At 45.4% G+C, this 23177-nt stretch overlaps 2 protein-coding genes across 2 annotated transcripts in view; one reads left to right on the forward strand and one right to left on the reverse strand.

Moving 5' to 3' along the window:
• The window catches only part of LOC146080803 (putative methyltransferase DDB_G0268948), a 58850-nt gene that overhangs the window by 31362 nt on the left and 4311 nt on the right, over positions 1-23177 (reverse strand). Inside the window, exons 2-3 of the mRNA XM_083188471.1 lie at positions 1909-2036; positions 1513-1673 (exon numbers count right to left, since the gene is read on the reverse strand). Of these exons, the coding sequence (XP_083044597.1) occupies positions 1513-1673; positions 1909-2019 (272 nt within the window). The 5' untranslated portion in view covers positions 2020-2036. The remainder of the gene's footprint in view (positions 1-1512; positions 1674-1908; positions 2037-23177) is intronic.
• On the forward strand, positions 17140-22965 carry LOC146080774 (uncharacterized). The gene is made up of 3 exons (XM_083188426.1): positions 17140-17707; positions 17815-19191; positions 19902-22965. Exons 2-3 carry the CDS (start codon positions 18700-18702, stop codon positions 20550-20552), a joined length of 1143 nt encoding a protein of 380 aa, XP_083044552.1. The 5' UTR covers positions 17140-17707; positions 17815-18699; the 3' UTR covers positions 20553-22965.

The following is a 23177-nucleotide window of genomic DNA, read 5'->3' on the forward strand; positions in this document are numbered from 1 at the left end:
CGAAATCGCGGCAATTCACATTTTTTGCCTCAAATTCGCATCTCATTACATATGCGAATTCGCGGCAAAAAATTCGATTTTTAAAGGTGCGATTTGGTGCGATTTTTTTTTAGTCTAAAAAATCGCACCCTATTACATTTCGCCCTTGGTGTTATTTTGTTTCTGTGCAGGGTAAATACTGACCGCTTTATTTTTATCTCACTTTGAAGTAAAACCCCACCCAAATCGAATTCTCTCTACACAAGTTACATCTGCCCCACCTTCAGTGCAAATGGTTTTGTCTATTTGAGAAGGAATTTGCATTTGCGAGTGAACCAGAATAAGGGCCTGAGAGCCATAGGGGGTAAATATACTAAGATGGGAGTTCCATTGATGATTGGATGTTATCTATTATCTTGTAGACAGAGCTAAATAAATAAGAACTAGAATCTGGTTGCCATGGGCAACACCCCATATGTAAAAACTACCCTGGCTAACAGACTGAAACATTAGTTTTAAATTACATGTAAGGTAATAGATCAGGCAGAGAGAATATAATAGGATGTTTTATGTTCTTGTTTTTGGTTGCAACAAAATAAAAAAAATGTTAAAGAATAAAAAGTTAAGCAAAAAATGTATCACATTTCCTTCAAGAATCATTATCACACTCAAGCAGTGGGGTAGTTAATCGACCCCTATGTTTCAAAAGCAAGTAAGCAAAATGCAGTGTTCTACAGCTAAGTAAACAACCTGAAATAAAATATATTTCAATAATTTACAAGTTGGATTATTCCCCTTCCAATAAAATAAATGATAAAGGGCCTGATTCAGACTTAGTTGCCATTTTGTGAAACTCCGCATAAAGTTCAACTGCCGGCGCTAGGCTGTGGGTGGGATGCCTGTGAAGCCATATTTTGAGTTGCAGCAGCTGTGTGTGACATCTCCCCATGAGCGGTCCAGACTTGCCTGCAGTGTCCGGGCCACTCCCACAAAATACAGCGACCTGCCCCTATAACGCTGCCCCCAGCCAGCACTGAAACTGCGATCTGCTGTGATTGCAGTAACATGGCTCACGCATGTTCAGGAGGGCGGCATTAGCCGAATAGCAATTTTTGCCCTTCTGCAGCCCAGTCTGAATCAGGCCCAAATAGCAGTATTTTTTATTTTGCACTGTTATTTCCCTGCATTGATTATAATCACAAAGCTCCCCATGGTTTAATGCAGTTTCAAAATTGATTCTTGTGGCCACTTATATGGGACCTCCCCAGAAAGGTGTCTAACAGGTTTCATACTACGCAGTTGTTATCAGTGATCATAAACTCAATCAATATTCATGAAGGTGAGGCCTATTTTTAATTGCCTCATTTATATTGGCAATGGGATGCTCCATTAACCAGTCACCAAAATGACTGTCTTGAACTTTTTAGCTGCCCGGTCCCTCTGCACTTAATGAACCGTTCTTTAAATACCTAAAACACACTTTTATTTACACAGTTTTCTAAAATGATTGGAATTATTAGCAGCTCATCTCACCTAAATGTTATGTTTGAAAACTCAGGAGCTTTTTTGGCCTCTTCTATCTGGGCTTCACTAATGTCTGTTCCCAGCACCGTTTTAAAATGAGGAGCCATAATTCTGGTGCCCTGTCCTGATCCACAGCCAACATCCACAGCAAGCTCATAAGGCTTTGGCAACTAGGAAGAGAAAAAGACCTTTACCATGACAGCAAAACAAAGAAAACCAGCTTAGCATGGGTACACACATAGGACCTTATTCTGGTTGACTCGCAAGGCTTTGAATTTCGTGCGTGAGTTAGTTTATTAGTGAGATAGCAAATTTAGTAAGTTATGTTCTCCTGCGTTTGCAAACTCATGACCTCAAGGTGACAATTGTATTTATGATGCAGGAAACCAATGAATGTTTTCTTACTTTTTGCCCAAGATAGCTCATGATAATGTCTTGGATCTCCTGTGGTGGCGTGGGCCTGTATTTCTGATAGCAGGATGCGTGTTCTTTTGTCTCATATAGTCGTGTAGCCATTTTATAGAAAGTGAAACCTACAGTAATAAGAAATAGCTGAGGTCAGTGGAGGTGTAGGGGTGATCCAGCAGTTTAACAGCTTGTGTTACAACTTTGGACTGCAATCTGAACACAACCAGCCCCAGTGCTGAAAAGCTGCCAGTATTATATCCTGGCCATATACGCTAGACCAACTTTCATGCCACCATCTAAATAGTTGGATGGTTGGACTGAAAATCTGCTACTGTATGGGAGCAAATTACAATCAGCAATTTACTCACAAACCTAGGAAAATGGAGAAAAAAAAAACATTTCATGCATCAGATTGACAGCAGGTCCAATGCGATGTGCGATCCCGTGCCCACGCACCGAAACCTGTGAGTCAAACTGGCTGCAGAAGCAATCTGTTGAATTTCTACTGAGCTGGGCAGGCTTGGCTGTGATCACATACAAAGGACCGTATGCGATACTGCCCCCCGGGAAGCTCTGAGGGGAGAAGTCACCCTAGTGTATGCCCAGCTTTACACACATACAACACCGGCTGTAGCTATTTATAGTAGATACTTGTAGATATCAAATGTATGTAACTGAGTAAAGCTGTATAAACTACTGCTCAATAAACTATCCTACTGGTTAAGTCTTACACTCTTTGGTGGATCCGCTAGTGTATACTGTTTACTCTTTTTGGGTTCTACATTGAAAATTACAAATTATACCACGTTCTCATTGCCGCCCTTGCAAAAACCGGGGTTTTTGTTCCCGTGTTTTTGGCAGGGCACAGATCATCTCAGCTCACAGACCCCGTTCATACTGCACCTTAGACCTGGGAAATTCCTGTGTCTGCCCCATTCACACTGCTTCCCCTGGTCTGCCCTGCCAACAAGTGTGAGGAATCTTAGAGCAGCTTTGATTGGCTGTTGAAAAAGCATCTTTGAAAGAGAAGCCTTTAATGGCTGGCTAAGATGATGCCATTTAAAGGGGACTTTATTTCTCAGCACACTGCATTGCTTTAATCATGGCCAACGAGGCACTCATGAGTAGCTTGGAGTTCCTGGTTTATTGCAATATTTTGCTGTTTCATGCAGCAAATGAGAGCTTGCTTCAGCTGCTAACATTGTGATACCTTGCACATTGTACTCTGAAGAGGAGGAAAGCGCAATTTATTGCTGAGAGAGAGAATGCTCACCTTCAATATTTGCACAGGAGAAGAGCTTTCATCATGCCCAGCATTCCCTCCATATTGAAATTCAGCACAGCGACTACCTGGCGAATGTGGACCAGAGACCGCAGTCATGGTAAAGTGTTTTGGTCTACAGTGAAGGCTTATGAGGATGACCAGTGGATGGAACATTTTCGCATGTCACGTGGGACCTTTCAATATATGCTGGACCTTATCACCCCTGCACTTTCTAGGCAGTCCACAAACTGCAGAAAACCCATTTCACGAGAAAGAGACTACCGATAGTGTTGTGTTGGTATGCTACTCATGGAGAATACCACACAGTCGCCTGCTTGTTTGGAATGGGCAGATCAACGATTGCACTTTAGTGCATGAGGTTACGCAAGCTTTGCTGGAAGGCCTTTACCGTCGCTTCATCACCTTACCTCAAGGACAGCGACTAGATGATGCCATCACTAGTTTCCTGCATCATGGATATCCACAGTGTGCTGGAGCCATAGAAGGGACACACATACATATCATTGCCCCCCCCCCCCCCCCTTACAATGATGCTGATTACTTCAACCGCAAAGGCTGGAACTCTATTATTCCAAAGGTTGTAGTTGACCACAACTATTAAGTATCGTTTTTTTTTTAGTTTTTTTATAATGTTTATTGTAAAACAATTATAAACACTTTTTATTTTGCAGTTTCACTGATCTATTGGCTGGCCTGGTCGTTCCCATGACCTTGAAGTACTGCTTACGGAGTGCTTTTAGTTATTTCACTACCAGTTGCTGGGTTTTAATGATGCTACGGGCAGACAGGATTTTGGAGATGTTGTAGTGCACTATTGAATCCTTGACAGTGCCAGTCAGTTGCTTTTTGATCTCCTCCTCCCCTCTCACAGCCAGCAGCTCCAAAATGTCCTCATCCCTCCAGTGTGCCATCTCTGCTCTCCTTTCTTCACCATTAAATGGACATCACATGTCACCTGATCTCATTCTCCAATCAGCTTGCTTTTTCGCGTCCTGTATGAAAACCCCAGGTCTCCCATGTTCACAATGTTGTACACCTATGTATTTACCAGGAATAACCCTGCAAAAAACCTGTGTGAAATTACCGGGGCATTACACCCCGGGAATTTTACTCACACCCATTCACACTGAGACACAACATTGAAAATTACCGCTTGCCCTGGCAAATACTGGGGTTTTTGCCGCAGTGAGAACGAGCCATTAGGCAACAGATACTCATTTCAATACCAAAATTAGACAATATGGAGTAAATTTACTAAAGCTTCTAAGAATAAAAAGAGGTGATGTTGCCGATAGCAACCAATCAGATTCTGTCTATCATGTCTCTATTGCATCCTTCTCTAGACCGAATCGGATTGGTTGCTAAGGGCTACATCACCTCTTTTAGTATTTAGAAGCTTTGGTAAATGTACCCCTAGGAGTTTAGTTGAACAATAATTTCTTTCCTAACTGCAATTTTCAATCCTCACACCTCTGTTTATAGAAACAGGTCACTGCTTTTACATTTACCAAGCCCGATGCCTACTGCATACCTCCCAACATTGGCATTGGTGGCAGTGGGACATGTTTTGGGGCATGGCCTCTTGACCAAGGGGTGTGGCCTATGCGCATGGTACACCAATAGGCCAGACCCCCAGTCCCTTTCAATAGCCACTGCAGGCATGCGAGTAGCAGGGCGGGGACTCCCAACTTCCCCCCATCAACTTGCAGGACACTGCCGGCCCTTGGTGGGCCGACAGTCATCAAAAACCAAGGATAGCCAACTCCAGTCCTTGAGAGCTACCAACAGTTATCATTTTCCAGGTCTCCTCAGAGAAGCACAAGTGAATTCATTGGGGGTTATTTTGGTTCACTCCTTCTGGCAAATTCCTTCTTAGATGGACAAAACCATGTGCACTGCAGGTGGGGTAGAGGTAACTTGTGCAGAGAGAGCTAGATGGGGGGGGGGGGGGTTACTTCAAAGTGAGATCTATATTGCAGTGTAAAAATAAAGCAGTCTGTATTTTTCCTGCACAGAAACAAAATAACACCTAAATCTAATTCTCTCTCCACATTTTACATGTGCCCCAGGGGCAAACGCAGGATTTTCAGAAGGGGGTTTCCAGAGGGGCGGAGCAAAGCACGGAGATGGACACTTAGGTGACCCAGTATATGCCGGGTCAGTTAAAGTGTTATAGATAGACCAAATTTATATAAATAAAATAAAAATATATATACACATACAGGGGCACCAACAGCAGTGTAGACCCCTGGGAATAGCATTGTATTGGGGCCCCTACCGATCCTCCAGTGGTAGGGGTGGGGGAAGCTTTGATGTCTCACGGGTGGTAGGGGGCATTATATCAACCGCTCAGCATGTAGGGCCTGGATCAGTAATTTCCACTAATTACCCCTTTACTGCACAGATGGTGGGAGATGGGGTGGGAGAAGGGGGCATTGGGCTGAATGAAGGGGCCCTGATACATAACTTCCAGGGTGGTAGAGGATGTTTAATATGCAGAGGAGCAGGGGCGGATTGGCCTGCCGGGAAACCGGGCCGTTTCCCGGTGGGCCGGCCCATAATAGTTATAAAGGGGCTGCTCAACCCCCTGGCTGGGCTGCAGACTTTGCCCCAAAGAAATATGGCTGCGCCTGCGGCCAGCAATGACTGTCACTAGAGCAAAAATGTCCGCGGGAGGGCTGGTGCGCATGTCCGGCAGCACGCAGCTTCTCCCGCGGTTCTGTCTCTCTCTGCAGTGTCACGAAGTCACCACTCACCAGCGTCTGTGTCTGTGAGGATGGTTGCGTGCAGGGAGCGGCCAGCCATGAGAGGTGCTCTCCAGTCCAGTCCATGCTGTGAATCCCCGCCGCTGCTGTCCTCAGTCAGGCTCTGTGGCTGCCGGCTCCCAGTACACTCACACTCACAGTCACAGCAGAGAGAGACAGCAGCGCCGGCAGCACAGAGCTGAGCTCCCAACCCCCTTAATGTCATCATCCTTCTTCAGTCATGAGTGACAGCAGATCCTGGAAAGGGGGCGGAGCTACACGCGTGGAAGGGCGTGGCTACACGAGTGGAAGGGGCAGAGCTACACGGGAGCCCAGGTAATGAAAGAAATAAGTAGATCCACAGCCAGCCAGCCAGCTTTTAAGGTAAATAAAGTGGTGGTGCAGGCGTTACGCAGCACTACTAATGTCCACAACTGGTGAGGGCATTATGCAGTGTCACGACTGTCCGCAACTGGTGAGGGCATTATGCAGTGTCACGACTGTCGGCAACTGGTGAGGGCTTTATGCAGTGTCACTTCTGTCGGCAACTGGTGTGGGCATTACGCAGGGATACTACCGTCAGCAACTGGTGTGGGCATTATGCAGCGCTAATACTGTCAGCAACTGGCGCGAGGGCTACACAGCGCTACTACTGTTGGCAAATGGTGCAGGCATTATGCAGCGCTACTACTGTAAGCAACTGGTGTGACCGTTTTGCAGCGCTACTACTGTCAGCAACTTGTGAGGGCATTACGCAGGGATACTACTGTCGGCAACTGGTGAGGGCATTATGCAGTGTCACTACTGTCGGCAACTTGTGAGGGCGTTACGCAGGGATACTACTGTCTGCAACTGGTGAGGGTGTTAAACAGTGTCACTACTGTCGGCAACTGGTGTAGGCGTTACGCAGGGATACTACTGTCAGCAACTGGTGAGTGTGTTCTGCATCGCTACTACTGTCAGCAACTGGTATCGGCATTATGCAGCACTGCTACTGTCAGCAACTGGTGAGGGCGTTACGCAGTGCCACTACTGTTGGCAACTGGTGCGGGTATTACCCAGGGCTAGTACTGTCAACAACTGGTGAGGGCATTATGCAGCATTACTACTGTCGGCAACTGGTGCAGGCGTTACCCAGCAATACTAATGTCCACAACTGGTGAGGGCATTATGCAGTGTCACTACTGTCGGCAACTGGTGAGGGCATTATGCAGTGTCACTACTGTCAGCAACTGGTGTGGGCATTATGCAGTGTCACTACTCTCGGCAACTGGTGCGGGCATTATGCAGTGTCACTACTGTTAGCAACTGGTGTGGGCATTATACAGTGTCACTACTGTCAGCAACTGGTGCGGGCATTATGCAGTGTCACTACTGTCGGCAACTGGTGCAGGCATTATGCAGTGTCACTACTTTCGGCAACTGGTGCGGGGGTTATGCAGCGCTACTACTGTCGGCAACTGGTGCGGGCATTATGCAGTGTCACTACTGTCAGCAACTGGTGAGGGTATTATGTAGTGTCACTACTGTCGGCAACTAGTGTGGGCATTATGCAGTGTCACTACTGTCGGCAACTGGTGCGGGCGTTATGCAGCGCTACTACTGTCAGCAACTGGTGTGGGCGTTATTCAGCACTACTACTGTCAGCAACTGGTGCAGGCAATACGCAGCACTGCTACTGTCAGCAACTGGTGAGGGCGATACGCAGCGCTACTACTGTCAGCAACTGGTGTGGGCGTTATGCAGCGCTACTACTGTCTACTACTGTGGCCAACAGTGGGGATAATGCATAAGCAACGCTGCTACTGTGGCCAACAGTGGGCATTATGTGTAAACCGCACCACTACTGTGGACATTATGTAAGTGTAAGGGTTCTACTACTGTGGGCATTATATGTATAAGCAGTGCTACTACTGCGGATATTATGTGTGTGGAAGGGTTCTACTGTGGGCATTATGTTGTATGTATAAGCAGCGCTACTACTGTGGATATTTTGTGTAAGGGGCACTACTGTCAAGCGTAATGTAAATATAGGGCACTAGGTGATGTGCAGGACCGTAACTAGGTGTGTGCCAGTGGTGCCTTGCCCATTCGCACTGTGGGTATACCACCTACATGACCACTCACTGCTGATTGTCATCCGCCACTGCTCTCAGAGCTTGTGGTCCAGCTGCATCAGTTATTGATTGGCTGTCAGACCAGTAGGTTGATGTTTTGCCTAGGGTGCTGAGAAGCCTTACACCAGCCCTGCCAGGGTTATATGTATGGGGAGATTCTGTAATAAGGGTATATATATATATATATATATATATATATATATATATATATATATATATATATATATTTATATATATGTATATGCCTTCCCCCCAGGTATGAGAGAGGTGATCCCTTAATGAGTGGAGGACCAGCATGCGGTCAGGGCCGCAGTGCTGCCCGCTGTGTAATGCAATTGTGCTGGAAGCACTGAAGCTCCCTGCTCCATATGGTCTGCCCACACCTCGTGTCCCGCAGGAATGTGCTCTTGGCCCAGTGGTACAGGGATGGAGGGTGCCATCCAGTCGGCGGCGTCTAGATGTTTGAAGTAATTAGAAAAAACATCTATTTATTTCAGGAAGTAAAATAAATATATATATATATATATATATATATATATATAAATAAAAGTCCAGCAGCACTACCTCATCTGTAGATCAAAGCCGGTGCCTTCCAAATCCCCTAAGGGACAAATACACACTGCCAGGAGGCGGCACTCGACAAAAGAAGAGTCAAGGAGACAGATATCTCATCATCAACGTTTCCAACTTTACTTTAGTTCGTCATCAGGATACCTGATATCCTGATGACGAACTAAAGTAAAGTTGGAAACGTTGATGATGAGATATCTGTCTCCTTGACTTTTCTTTTGTCGAGTGCCGCCTCCTGGCAGTGATTATATATATATATATATATATATATATATATATATATATATATAAACCACGAAATGTGTCTTATTGAAGTGTGTAAATGAAGACTCAAATCATGGTTTTGATGCACCATGATTTCAGTCTTCATTTGCACACTTCAATCAGACCGCAGTGCCGCAGTTCGTAGATTATATATGTGTGAGCTGTTGTGATTTTATATAGATAGATAAACAGATATATATTGTAATATGTGATGGCTGTTTTCTATTTTTGGCACCTCTCAATTATTTTTTTTGCTGTTGTGCAGCCCAATATGTTTTTATGTTATTCCTGTGGGGGCTAGCGTTTAATGTTTTTTTTTGTCTGGTGTCATGTGTTTTTCTCCTGTTGGGGCCACCAATGTGTATTGTTTTCTGTTTGGGACAATATTTGTTTTTTCTTTGGGGGCCAGTGTGTTTTTGTCGTGTGGGGGCATATGTTTTTGTTTTCTGTGGGGTTTTATATTTGGGGTCAGTATGATTGTTACCTGTTGGGGTTGCTGGTGAAAGTTTCAAAAATTCAACCAATGGTGGCAGTGTAACAGCATTAGCATAAAGTTGCATATGCAACTGCATCAAAAATACAAGGCAGGCTGCAACTGCATGCAACTCTAAATCAGATCTATTCAATCTATTATTAGGGACCCGCCCCGTCTTGACAGACTCCACCCCCTTAGCAGACCCCGCCCCCAGGGCTGCTTCCATAAATTTCCCGGGCTGTTTTTACATCCCAATCCGCCCCTGCAGAGGAGGGGTGTATAGTGGAGTGGGCTTATTATTCATAATTTTCTGGTGGGAGGACAGCTTGCTTGACTGCAGATATCTCTAGTTCCAGGAAATAGATTTCTTAGATTTTAATGGCATTAAAAACAAGATAATCCCACCTACCAAATGGTACTGGGGACTAGGTGATCATAGTTCAGGAGGCAGAGCAATCTGCCAACGAGTATATAAAACTACATACCAGGTGTGTGGAGCTGGAGTAGTAACCAGCTGCTGGAAGGCTGATATCTCTGGTTCTGGGAACAGTAAAGACAAGCTACCAGTGTCCATTAAGGGGGAGAGTCCCAGCTTTTGGAATATATCCTCAGAAAAACTCTAAAGATGGCCATACACACGCAGATTTATCTTCAGATCTGGCTGGCTGGAACAAAATCCTGGTTATGGATGAGAGCAAATGACAGTTGACCATTTGCTTGGAAATGCTGGAAAACTGACAAACTGTCACTCATCCATAACCAGGTTTTTGTTCTTACCAGCCAGATCTGAAGATAAATCTTACTAGTGTATGGGCACCTTAAGTCAGACAGAACCTGAAATATCTGACTGGGGAGAGCAATTAACAGGCTTGGATGGGGACCACTGCTTTGAAGTCAGATATCTCCGGTTCCTAAAGGCCGATTTTTACAATTCTTGTACCCATGGAAAGAGGGGACCCTCAGCTTTCAGCCTAGGGTCCTTAGACTCCTGGGGGGGTTCTGGGTACTCAGAAACCCCCCCTGCGTGCGCTACTGTGCCCCCCTGCAGTGCACATGGTTTTGTCCATCTAAGAAGGAATTTGCCAGAAGTAGTGAACCAGAATAAGGCCCAGTATCTCCACCTGTGGATCTGTAGTAATTTGTCAGTTAGTAATGAGTGCACCTGTGCACCTGCTAGGTGGTCTGAAAAACATGAACTGTTGGTAGTTCTTGAGGACTAGAGTTGGCTACCAAGACTCTATTCAGTGAATATCGAGACAGTTGGGAGGGGTATAGATCATAGGATAGACAAGCATTAGGTCAACCACTGAAAGTTGACATGGCTGAAGGCCGACACATGCATTATGTTGACAGCCAAAGGTCAACATGGGGGCTTCACTTTTTTGGCCCAAATGTCAACACGGTCACTGCGCTAGGCATGCTTTGGACATGGTGCCTACTATTTTTTTTCTACCACCACACCCTAGTGGATGGTAGGGCATGAAATACCGCCTGTCGGCTCCTGTCTCAAAAAAAGTGAACAACCTCATTTCGACCTTCCCTATGTCAACCTAATGACCCTGTTGACCTTCAGCCATGTCATCCTTCATGCATGTCAACCTTCAGTGGTCGACCTTTTCACGGTATCTCGTTGGAAGGTATGTTTCTGGATCCATTACCTTCAGCAAATAAACCAAATGGACTGATCTCAAGCCCCTCCATTGCTCGCACCTCATGTCACCTGTCTGTCTCCCCTCTCCCCATAGATCACAGGTCTTCAACCTGTGGCCCTCCAGATGTTGTGGAACTACATGTCCCAGCATGTCCTGAGGTTTTTTGGCATGCTCTTAAAGGAAAAAATGTGGCAATGCATGTTGGAACATGTAGTTTCACAACATCTGGAGGGCCACAGGTTGAAGACCCATGCCATAGATTGTAAGCTTCTTCAATCAGGGTCTTCCTCCATCCTGCTCTTGTAGCCCTCATCTCTTACACTTCGACTACAGCCATGGAGATGCTGGACTGCCCCCAGAGACAAGTATGTGTACAAGCTAACCCCTACCAGTGCCAGATTAAGGTCCATATGGGCCTGGAGCTGACATTTATGGAGGGCCAAGTTGGTTTATATGAAAAGATATGGAGAGGGCGCTCCACGATGAGCTGGTAAGCCAAGTAGCTCCTATTACAAAATACTGGGGGTAGTAACTCCCCCAGCCAAAAACATACAAGAAAAAGAAAGAATGTAACAGCGCTTGGTCACCGGATTCAAATAATTAATTTCCTAGCACGGCGCCCAAATTTTCTACGTACGGCACCGTAAGGACATCGCATCGCATGCGATTTTTATTGCATGCGATGCGATGCATTTTTTTATGTCTTTTTTTCTATGGGCATTGTACCCCAGTATATCGCATGACATCACATCGCATGTCCTGCAAGATCGCATGCGATTTTATAGGGTGTGCGATGCCATGACATAAGGTATGCAATAATATGATTGTATGTTCCAAAAATAGGTTTAACGCACCCCCCTCCCACTATCCACGCCACTCCGAAGCGTGGCGAGTGGCGGCAGAATGCGTCCTCTGACTTTTTCATTACCTTACTATCCACATCGGCGTGGAGTCTATTTTATATAGTGTGGCAAACGCAGCGAGCCACTGAGCCCCGCGAGGGGACGCGGATTACTTTACATGTATTCCGCGTCCGCTCGCCACGCTTCAGGCTCGGTTGCTCGCTGCGCTCGCCACACTATATAAAATCATCTCCACACCAACGTGGATAGTGGGGTAATGAAAAAGTTGGAGGACGCATTCCAACGCACCTCCTGCGGGGCTCGGCTGCGCTCGCCACGCTTCGGGATGGCGTGGATAGTGGGGAGTGCGTTAAACCTATTTTTGGGACATACAATCATATTATTGTATACCTAATGTCATGGCATAGCACCCCAGAAAATCACATGCGATCAAAAAAATTGCATGCTATTTTGCGGGAGGTGCGATGCCATGCGATGAGATGGCCCCGGGGACATAACAGCAGTGAATACATTAACTTTAAAATCGCATCGCATGTGATAAAAATCGCATGAGATGCGATTTTTCTAACGTAGAATAGCCCTCTACGCAATTAACGTAGTGGGCGCCGTGCTAGGAAACAAGTACCGATAAAGTAAAATAAGATAAAATGGTGCAATCAATAAAAATGCAAATAAGGTTTTGTTTAGGTATATTCACCCACTGGTACCACTTGGTTGCTGCAAATTGGCTCTGGTGTAAATGTCTATTCCTATTGGGCCCAATGGATTATGGTGTACAGTCTGTATCCAGGTTCCTCTGTTCCTAGTACACCTCTGGGGATAGCACACACCTCTGTTCCTTTAGTTGCCACAGGGGGGGAAGTCTCAACCCCTACCTCTGAGATCGTATGTAGAGAGGATTGTTGGCTGTGGAAGAGGCTGGTTCAAAGGATAACACCCGGGAGGGTGTTAGGTGATCCCTCGTTTGGTGGAAGACTGATGGAGTGGATGCAATTTGGACTCAGATGTTCAGCAAAACAGCAATGGTGGGTCTAGGGGTGGTAGCCTTGACGCGTTTCGCCACTTGGTTGCAGCTTTTTCACAAGGTTTTGCGGGTATAGCCACAGAGGGTTTATATACCGTATCCAATATGGCTGCTGATAAGCACCCGGTGTGTGCAATCTAGCAGTTAACATTATAAAATACAATTTAACAGCAGAGAGTTCAATAGGAGGCAGACAAAATGATATATTTATACATTAAAATACTTAAAAATCGGTGTATAGCAGTATATTTAATAATATAGATAGGTCTGGATGTGCAGCCTATCAGGATGTTTGTATATAGTTGTCACATAGGCCCCCATTCTGGTTGGTGCGGTCGGACTGCCGTGCGTACGGACGGTCCGACCAGATGCCGCAATTTTTCGGTGAGTGCGAGTCCGCCCATAGTACATCCGCACACGGACGGTCAGAGAAACCGACAATGGGGAGTGGCGTGCATTTGAGCGTAAGCTGCCGTACATGGACGGCTCTTAACCTTAGCGATCGGAGACAGAGCGCTGCTCCGATCATAAGCAGTAGCGTATGGCAGAGCACGGTAGTGTACGCGTCACTTGTATGGACCAGCAATTATTCGGATAATTGGAAAATTGCTAGAAGGCAACTTCAAAGGGATTTCCCTTTGAAGTTGCCTTCTAACAATTTTCCAATTATCCTAAGTGTGATGTTTGATTAGCTTATGATTTCCTAATTTGTCACCCTTAATTTGTCTACAATTGAACCCTCAGTACATGTAGATTTAATGTGTACTAATGTGGAAATGTTATCTCTATCTAGGTTTCCCCCAATGTGTATTTTTGTAATATTTTTGTTGTTTGTTTACATGCTGTAAAAAATGTGAAGACTTAATATGTTCCTATTTATTTACATGTCTTGCTACCCTAATGATATGTGTGATGTTTTACTGCACCAACAACTAACATTCATGCATTTACATTATGTGTTATTTACACAACATTCATTCCTTACCCTTCACTTTAAATTACATATATAACTTACATTATAAATCTTACATGTACCTATGTCCACCTACCCTCCAAAACACTCTAATATGGGGGTTTTTTTGGTTCACTCTTTCTGACAAATTCCTTCTTAGATGGACAAAACCATATGCACTGCAGGTGGGGCAGATGTTAATTGTGCAGAGTGAGTTAGATTTGGGTGGGGTTTTACTTCAAAGTGAGATCTATATTGCAGCGTAAAATTAAAGCAGTCAGTATTTTCCCTGCACAGAAACTAAATAACTCACCCAAATCTAACTCTCTCTGCACAGTTTACATCTGCCCCCCTGCAGTGCACATGGTTTTGGCCATCTAAGAAGGAATTTGTCAGAAAGAGTGAACCAAAATAACCCCCCTATGTTACTAGAAAAACCACAGACATCTTCTAACTTTTCAGAAACTTTTTTTATTAATTTAAAAATAATAACAAAAAAAAAAAAATTAAAGGAGACCATGCATGCGCCCAAGGAGAATGGCAACATGCAGAAATGCCCACTCCAGCTCTGCCACTGTGGTGGCCAAGGCCTCCTAGTGCTGTTGATTTTCTGTTGCAAAGGAAAAAAAAAATTGTCATTGAAATGTGAAGGCCAGACAAATTTTAAAAGAGCATTGAAGATGGACCTGCTGTGAACATGTTACAAACTACACACACAAACATATCACATGACTTCAAATAACTGCACTTTGCCTTCTTAGCTGAATGTACTGTATGCTGCATAATTCTAGCAAGGTGTGTGTTGTGTAAAACAGCTCAAACCTCTGGACTTTAGGTATGCAGTGTAACGATCATTACAATTTTGTTGCTTTACCAGTTTTCCATCCTCATAAACTCATGGTCCTCCAGCTGTTGTGGAAAAGCATGGCCCAGCATGGGCTGCAACAGTATTAACAACCCAATATCTCAATGTATGTGTCCGGTCATGCTGGGAAGTGTAGTTCCACAACAGCTGGAGGCCCATGAATTTGACACCACTGCTCTAGGATCTTGCAATGGATGTAAGGTGTGTCAATCACTGAAGAAGGGATGAGGCATGGCCACACTTCCAGAGAAAAAATATATGCTCGGCCACCATGGCCACACTTCCAACCTACACCAACGGACTTATTGTTCCTGGAGGAGGACACCCCACAGGTCATGTTGGGACTGGAGTGATGTGGAGGAACTAACAATATTTTGGAGTTCACATATGTGGGTGTAGTGAATGTAAATGTGTATGTCAACATTAGGCAGATTGTTTACTTATGTCCTCATTTGTGGTGCTGTAGGTGGCCTGGTTGGGGATGGGGGACCAAGGAAGGACGAGGCAGGGATGGGAATCGGGATGAAGGTAGTGGGGTGTGTTGGGGACTGGTAGGGGTTGGGAGTGGGTGGTGGGGAGTAGTAGGGGGGTTGGAAATGGGGTTGGGGGGGTGGGGAGTGGGTTGAGGCAGGGGAGTGGGGTGAGGCAAGGGAGTGGGTTGAGGCAAGGGAGTGGGTTGAGGCAAGGTAGTGGGATGAGACAGGGGAGTGGGTTAGGGCAAGGGAGTGGGTTGAGGCAAGGGAGTGGGTTGAGGAAGGGGAGTGGGATGAGTGCCTTGACAAAGCTGCTAAGCGAAAGCGCGTGCTTGGCAACTCTAGCCGTGCGGGCGCAATAGCTGTGTGTTCCGTACTCATACCTGAATCTCATAGTGACAGCTGCTCCGGCGCTAGCCCTTCTCAGGGCTCTGCCTGCTCTATGTTATAGTCTGGCTCCATGCCAGCACAGACGTTACTGTCATATTGGTTGTACTGTATTGTATGCACCCAGGGGATTTTGTAGCATGCACACAGCTTGCTGCCAAGTGCTCTGCTCGTTATAAGTCACAAAGTATCATTTGATTAAAGCAGAACTTACAAACTGTAACACTTCTCAGGGCTCTGCCTGCTCGGTGTTACAATCTGGCTCACTGCCAGCACTAACGTAGACTGTCATATCTGTATGTGTTAAGCTGGGTACACATATGTACAATCGTCGGGCCGTTCTTCCGATCTGCGGACGAACGGCCGTTCGATTGTATATATGTGTACGCTGTCCCGATCCCTTCGTTGCGATCGATAAACGGCCAAAAACGCTTTTGGCCGTCCACGGTCGGTCGGTCGCAGGTTCTTTGCTGCTTAATATTCTTCCGACAGGACGGCTCCATATCGAAAGAAAAGTGACATGTGTACGCACGTTCGATCGATATGCAGCCCGTTCCTGCGATCATTCCTCCCAAACGCAGCACGCCCATGTGGGTGTTGACTAGCTGCGTCATCCCTCCATCAGCGCAGCAAGTAAACAACAGGAAGTCTTCTCCCCCGTACTTTCCGCCCCATGCTGTTAAAGAATATTCGTTGTGTGTGCATTCGTTTTGAAATAAATAATCGTTGTGTGTGCATTCTAGAAGTTATAGAAGATAGATAGATAGAGATAGATAGATAGATAGATAGATAGATATGTGATGTTCATTGTTCTGCATAAACACTTAACATTTATTAAGAATATACTGACAAAAATTACTGTGAACACATTGTTTATTTGGGTGGTCGGACCTGAACAGAGTATCACATACAGGTGCTTGCGTGAAGGTGTAGCAGGAACGGACACCCACCCACCCAAAAAACATAAAACCACATTTGAACATGGTGGTGTATGTAGTGGGAAGCGGTCCCACGGCAGCAACGCATCACATGGGAACATCCCGGCCTGCTCACATGTGATGCATTGCTGCCGTGGGACTGCTTGCCATGACATAAGTGCCACGTGTGAAGGTTTAGCAGGAAAGCCCACCCACCCAAAAAACATGAAAACACATTTGAACATGGTGGTGTATGTAGTGGCAAGCGGTCCCACGGCAGCAACGCATCACATGGGAACATCCCGGCCTGCTCACATGTGATGCATTGCTGCCGTGGGACTGCTTGCCATGACATAAGTGCCACGTGTGAAGGTTTAGCAGGAAAGCCCACCCACCCAAAAAAACATGAAAACACATTTGAACATGGTGGTGTATGTAGTGTCAAGCGGTCCCACGGCAGCAACGCATCACATGGGAACATCCCGGCCTGCTCACATGTGATGCATTGCTGCCGTGGGACTGCTTGCCATGACATAAGTGCCACGTGTGAAGGTTTAGCAGGAAAGCCCACCCACCCAAAAAACATGAAAACACATTTGAACATGGTGGTGTATGTAGTGGCAAGCGGTCCCACGGCAGCAACGCATCACATGGGAACATCCCGGCCTGCTCACATGTGATGCATTGCTGCCGTGGGACTGCTTGCCATGACATGCACCATTTTAAGGTGCATGCTGCTGGCCTCCAAATAAACAAGAAGGAGAACCAAGTAAAATAAAGTACACAAACTATTTTTTGACTTTATAATGCAAACCGTTATAAATTTTTTCATATAAAGAGTGTACTACTGCTACGCCTTTTTGGATTTTCGTAATTTTTTGGGCTACGGTATGGACTTTCCCGCTTAGTTCTTGTAGACATTTATGGACTTGTGTCATGTTTTCTTGCATTGTGCTTTCGTCGCTGGACGTGTCAGGTGATGGTGTGTTCTTCTCCCCCTCTGCACTGACATCTGAAATCTCGATGATATCTATAATAAGTACAGATAAAGAAATGTTTACCTTTCCACAAATGATACGTCACTATCCCATAAAGATGATTTGCAGTATACACTCACCATCTACACTGCTGGTGATCGCAATCACTTGGTGGCCCTCTGTGGTCCCTTCCATCGGCTGCGCAGCCTGGATATCATCTATAGTGACAAGGTAAAGTGACATATTACTACCCCTTGTTGTGTGTATAAAACATGTGTTGTTCTGTTGGTGTGCTGGTACAAAACCTTACCTGTTGTACTCTCCTTCTTTATTTTTAGGTTGGAGGCCCTGTCTCTGCCTTCCTCATGCCTTCTCCTGGATTGGATTTCCTCTGAGTAAATAAAAACAAGCAACATGTCAGCAAAACACTCAAAATGTAATGGATCATGACAGTATATTAATAAAGCCACCTAGGGCATTGGACTCACTTCTTTTAATAATTCCACGAATTTTCTTCAGCTTGGCCTGCTCCTTGTGCTTCAGGTCCGACCACCGTTTTTGGAGCTGGTATTTGGACCTTCTTTTCCCAAACTTCTCCTTTATCTCCTTGCATACACGCTGCATAATAATTTCTTTTCTGTAATTTGTCTTGGGGTATGTTTTTCTCGAACAATCGTAGTCCCTTCTATCCAGCATTTTGACCATCAGTTCCACCTCTGCAGATGACATGGCGGATGCGCGCGTCACTTTTTTCTCCTTGTTGTCCTGTCTGTCAGCGATTTCTTTATCTGTGGTTATCACTGATTTGGAAATCAAAGGTTCTGTACTGGCCTCCCCCATATGCGGTGGCGCCAGACCCTCCGACATGGCTCCTCGATGTCCCGTGTCTGTGTGACGCGAAGCACGTGAGTGGGGCGGAGATTCCTGTGCTCATCCAATCACTGTGTTTCAAGCCACGTTCTGCACGAAAGAATATTCCGTCGTTGTTGTTGGATTGATCGGAGCAGCGCAGCGAATTTTCCGGACTGTATCGACATTTATTTCGGTGAGTATTAAAACAAAATGTGTAGTTTTCTATGACAGGGACTTCAATCTGTGGGCCAGGGGTATGCTGGGGCTTGTAGTGACCGTGTATCCTATGTTCCACAGACTTTCAACTCCTGTACTATAGCTACAGTATATCTAGTGGCCCACAGACTGAACACCTGTACATTAAATGGTTTATGGTGTGCTTTTTGTATCAAGAAAATAATATGCCTTTTTATTTTATTTTTTGGCACAGAAATTCAACCATGGCAGAAAAAAATGTCGAATTTATGAAGGATTTCATTGAGGCCTACAGGGATCAGAATTGTTTATGGAACACCAAATCCAGAGACCATTCGAATAGGCAGAAGAGGCTATCTGCTCTGGAGGAGCTGGTGAGGGTGAGCCAGACATACTACCCCATAGCAAATGTGGAGTGGGTCCGGACTCGCATTGCTAATATGAGGACCGTATTTAAAAAGGAATTAAATAAGGTTGAGTCCTCAAAGCGGTCTGGGGCAGGGGCAGACCAAGTGTATGTGCCCAGGCTGTGGTACTATGACCTGCTGGCCTTCACGGTGGACCAGGAGCTGCCCAGGGATTCGGTCGGCAACACTTCAAGGAACCAGCCTGCACCCTCCACCTCCGCGTGCACCCAAGAGGTTTCAGATGACACCATTTGCGGCACAGTAAGTAGACGGATTTTTTTTGAAAATTTTTTTGCACACAAGATAAATATAACAGCAAGTACAGTATAAAAATTGTGAACATGTAAAATTAAAAGGGGGGGGTATCGCCCCCTGCAACTGACCTCTCTGTTGGGCACAACAGAGAGGTCAGTTGCAGGGGGCGATACCCCACCCTTTTGGTTCTACATCGTCAATTTGACCTTCTCTGTGGCCCTAATTCTGGTTCTTCTCAGTGGTGGAGCTATACTCTTATCCGCCTGGGAAGACAGTGATCAATATTCAGACATCGCAAGTGCATTTCCCACATTTTTTGTATTTGGAAGTTTTGGTTGCCATTGGTAATCCCTGGTATCTACACTGTTGTAGTCTTTCTGGCGCGGATTATTGTAATATTTTTTTGTGGTGTAAAATTAACGAAATAATATCATTCTGCCAATCCACAGCGCCAACACCAATAAAATACTGCATGTATTCATACCTGGTTAATTTAGCACGCATAGATGCATTTCTGGTGTTTAAATTAGTATTTGTTATGTCTGGTATCTAAATAATTAGTTTCCAGAGATGCCAATCATAACGCCTCTTCAACTAGCTCACTTTCATCCATGGCAGCAACATGGTGGTGTGTGGGCTGCGTTCTTCTGCGTAGATATAAAAATATATGGAAGTCTTAAAAATCTATAGTGATACATCATCTTGTTTTGTTACAGCCATCGCTATTTGAGGAGGAGTCTTCGGCATCGCTGGAGGTGGCATCACAGCTGCCTTCACCGACCCTCTGCTCCACCCCCACACCAACCGCCACGACCAGCGGTGAACCTCCATCAAGCGCTCAAAGTGCAGCAGAAGCACCATCAAGAAGAGGGCGCAAAAGGCCGAGGCAGACTCCAGATGCTGCGGACGTGGCAACCACCAAGATCCTGGAGTCTGCCAACAGATTGATGAGCATGGATGAGGATGATGCGGACCGGGTGGGGAGCGTATTAGCGGACAATTTGCGAAAGTTGGACCCGGCTACAAGGGTGGAGGTAGAGCGCATATTTTATGAGACGCTGTACCGGGCCCGTGTGGGGACTCTGACCCGGCACACACGTCTCACCGATGAGACCCCTCTGCCTAGGGTTGAATTTCAACCCATCAGCCCAGCTCCTATACCCCAACAAGCTGTATTTCACCCGGTGCAATATCCCCAGTATCACCATTTACAGCCACCAACTGGGCAAAGGCAGCACCAACCGGCAACGGCGGCTAATACGCTCCCACCAGGTCCACCTGGTGGCCCCTTCCAAACTCCATCTCCCTCCCAACCACCGATGGATACAGGGGATTATGGGGTGGGCCAAGTTTACCACCAGATGTAAATATTTTATATAGTTGATTTAATTGCATTTTTGTTTTAATAATATAGTTTAAATATTTTTATGTTTAAGTATTTCTTTATTATTTATTTCCTTGTTATTTATGTTATATTTTTTATAAGTTTATAAGTTAATAATTTATACAAAAATTAAAAATTCTGTAATCTAGTTGGTGTCCGTGTGAAAATATCATTTACCATGCAGGGTGACTATAGGGCACAGATATACATATGGGGTACATGCATGTTGTTTCAATATTTACCTTCATGTATTGCTCCTGGAGACTGTACAAAAGTACCAGGAGAAATTGGCATAGAAATAGGTGTGGTGGAGCAACTACTTGCTAGTACATAAACACCAGTACTGGGTACAGTCTGCACTCCAGGTGCCGTGGCATTGTGCCCTCCAGGAATGCCTGGCACCTGAGTACTACCACTCACTTGCCGTGATTCGGCCTCCACCTCCCCCTCCTTGCTGCAATAAGACGCAGAGGACAACTTGTGCGGAACTGTGAGTATACAAATTTTATTGGCAAAATATTGATTAGTACACACCAAAAAACAATATATTTACAATGACAAAAACGTACATTTTTAAGCAATCATGTCATTCTGCCACTCCACAGCCCCAACACCATTGAAATAATCCAAGTACTCGTCTCTTGACAACTTTGCTTGCGTTGATGCATTTCTGGTGTTTAAATTATTTGCCAAAGCTGTCAGACCAATAGGCTCGTCAACAACTTGGCTGTCGTCCACTGTAGCCCCCAGTTGTTGTGTGTGCACCGCTTTTCTGCGCATGTAGTTGTGCAGCACACAGCAGGCCTGCACCACTTTGTCAATCTTATCTAGGCGCAGATTGATGGCACTGTGAAAAATTCTGAATTTATTACTCAGAATCCCAAACGCATTTTCAACCACTCGCCTGGCACGTGACAGGCGATAGTTAAAAATGCGCCGTTCCCTGTTCAGTGCCCTTTGTGGGTAGGGTTTAAGGACATTAGGGTGCAATGCAAAGGCCTCATCCGCCACAAAAACAAAGTTCAAACCGTGCTCATTTTCAGTCCGCTCTGGCAGATTCAGTAGATTTTTTTTCAGTTGGTCGTGGAAAAAGGTATACTCCAGGGCTCCTCCATCTGAAACTCTACCATTTTTCCCAATGTCCACAAATACAAACTCGTATCGAGCATTAGCGATGGCCATTAGAACAATGCTGAAGAACCCCTTATAGTTATAATAAAAAGAGCCACTCTTTGCAGGGGGCATGATTCTGACGTGTTTGCCATCGATAGCTCCACCACAATTAGGGAAATTCCAAAGATCACGGAAATCACGTGCAATATTTTGCCACTCCTCCTTGGTCGATGGAAACTGCAATATAAAAGTATATGCGTATTATTAATCTGTTGGGTTGATTTTAGACACATCAGCCCTCCCCCATTGCAGCCTCAAAGCTATTACCCGCCTTATCAAAATGACCCCCCACCCACTGGTGTAAAGATTACATTAACAGGCATTGTAATGATATACATATAGGGTACAGGTATGTGCACAGCTATACATATGGGGGACATGTATGTAATTTCTATATTTACCTTCATGTATTTCTCCTGTAGAACTTGGACGATGGCATCACAGGTGTCTGGTATTATCAACCCCAGCGCTTGAGATGATATTGCGGTTGTGAATCTCAGGTCGGCAAGGGTCCTGCCTGTTGCCAGATAACGCAGCGTTGCCACCAGTCTCTGCTCTGCAGAAATAGGCCTCCTGAAATAGGTGTCCTCTCTCTCTATTAAAGGGGTAACCAGTGTCAGCAGCTCCATGAAGGTAGCGTCATCCATACGGAGATAATTCCTGAAATCATCAGGATTGTTCTCCCGTATCTCCTGTAGCAATGGCATGTGGGAGAAGGTGTCTCTCCTCAGAAGCCAGTCTCTGGTCCAGCAGCTCCGATTCTTGGTCCTTTTTCTTTTTTTAATAGCCCGCAATCTGATGGCCATAGCAGCCAAAATGCACGCACGAGCCTTCCTTCTCCTCAAGCTCATGATTAAAAAGGCCCAAATGCACCGATAGACGAACGTACGTACGTATATCCAGTACAGCTAGCAATGGATATGAATAGTCACGGCTCTATTCACTGTACTACACGAACGATTCTTTGTTCCGTGATCACGCCTCGTTTTGCTATGCTCTTTTAATCCAGCCCATTATGATAATGTTGTGTACATTTTTATCGTTCGAATAGCCAGAACGGGAGAGTGTGTACGGTGGTACAATCTTTTTCTTGCGATTGTTTGGACGGGAGTACATCGGACGTCGCCAGTAAAATTGTACATATGTGTACGCGCAGATCGGTCGTATGTTTCGGACGGCCGAACGTGTATACGGTCGATCGAACGGTCGCAAGAAAAATGAAATTGTACATATGTGTACCCAGCTTAACAGGCACCCAAGGGAATCCCTGTATCGTGCACAAAGCCTACTGCCCAGTGCTCTGTTTGCTATAAGTCACAGAGTACCTGCCGTTCTGACATTGATCAGTGCAGTACTTACAGTATACATTGTAACACATTTCAGGGCTCTGCCTGCTCGTGTTACAATCTGGCTCTCTGCCAGTACAAACGTAGCC

This window comes from Crinia signifera, chromosome 1 (assembly GCF_055691185.1).
Source record: "Crinia signifera chromosome 1, ASM5569118v1, whole genome shotgun sequence".
In the NCBI taxonomy this organism is placed as follows: domain Eukaryota; kingdom Metazoa; phylum Chordata; class Amphibia; order Anura; family Myobatrachidae; genus Crinia; species Crinia signifera.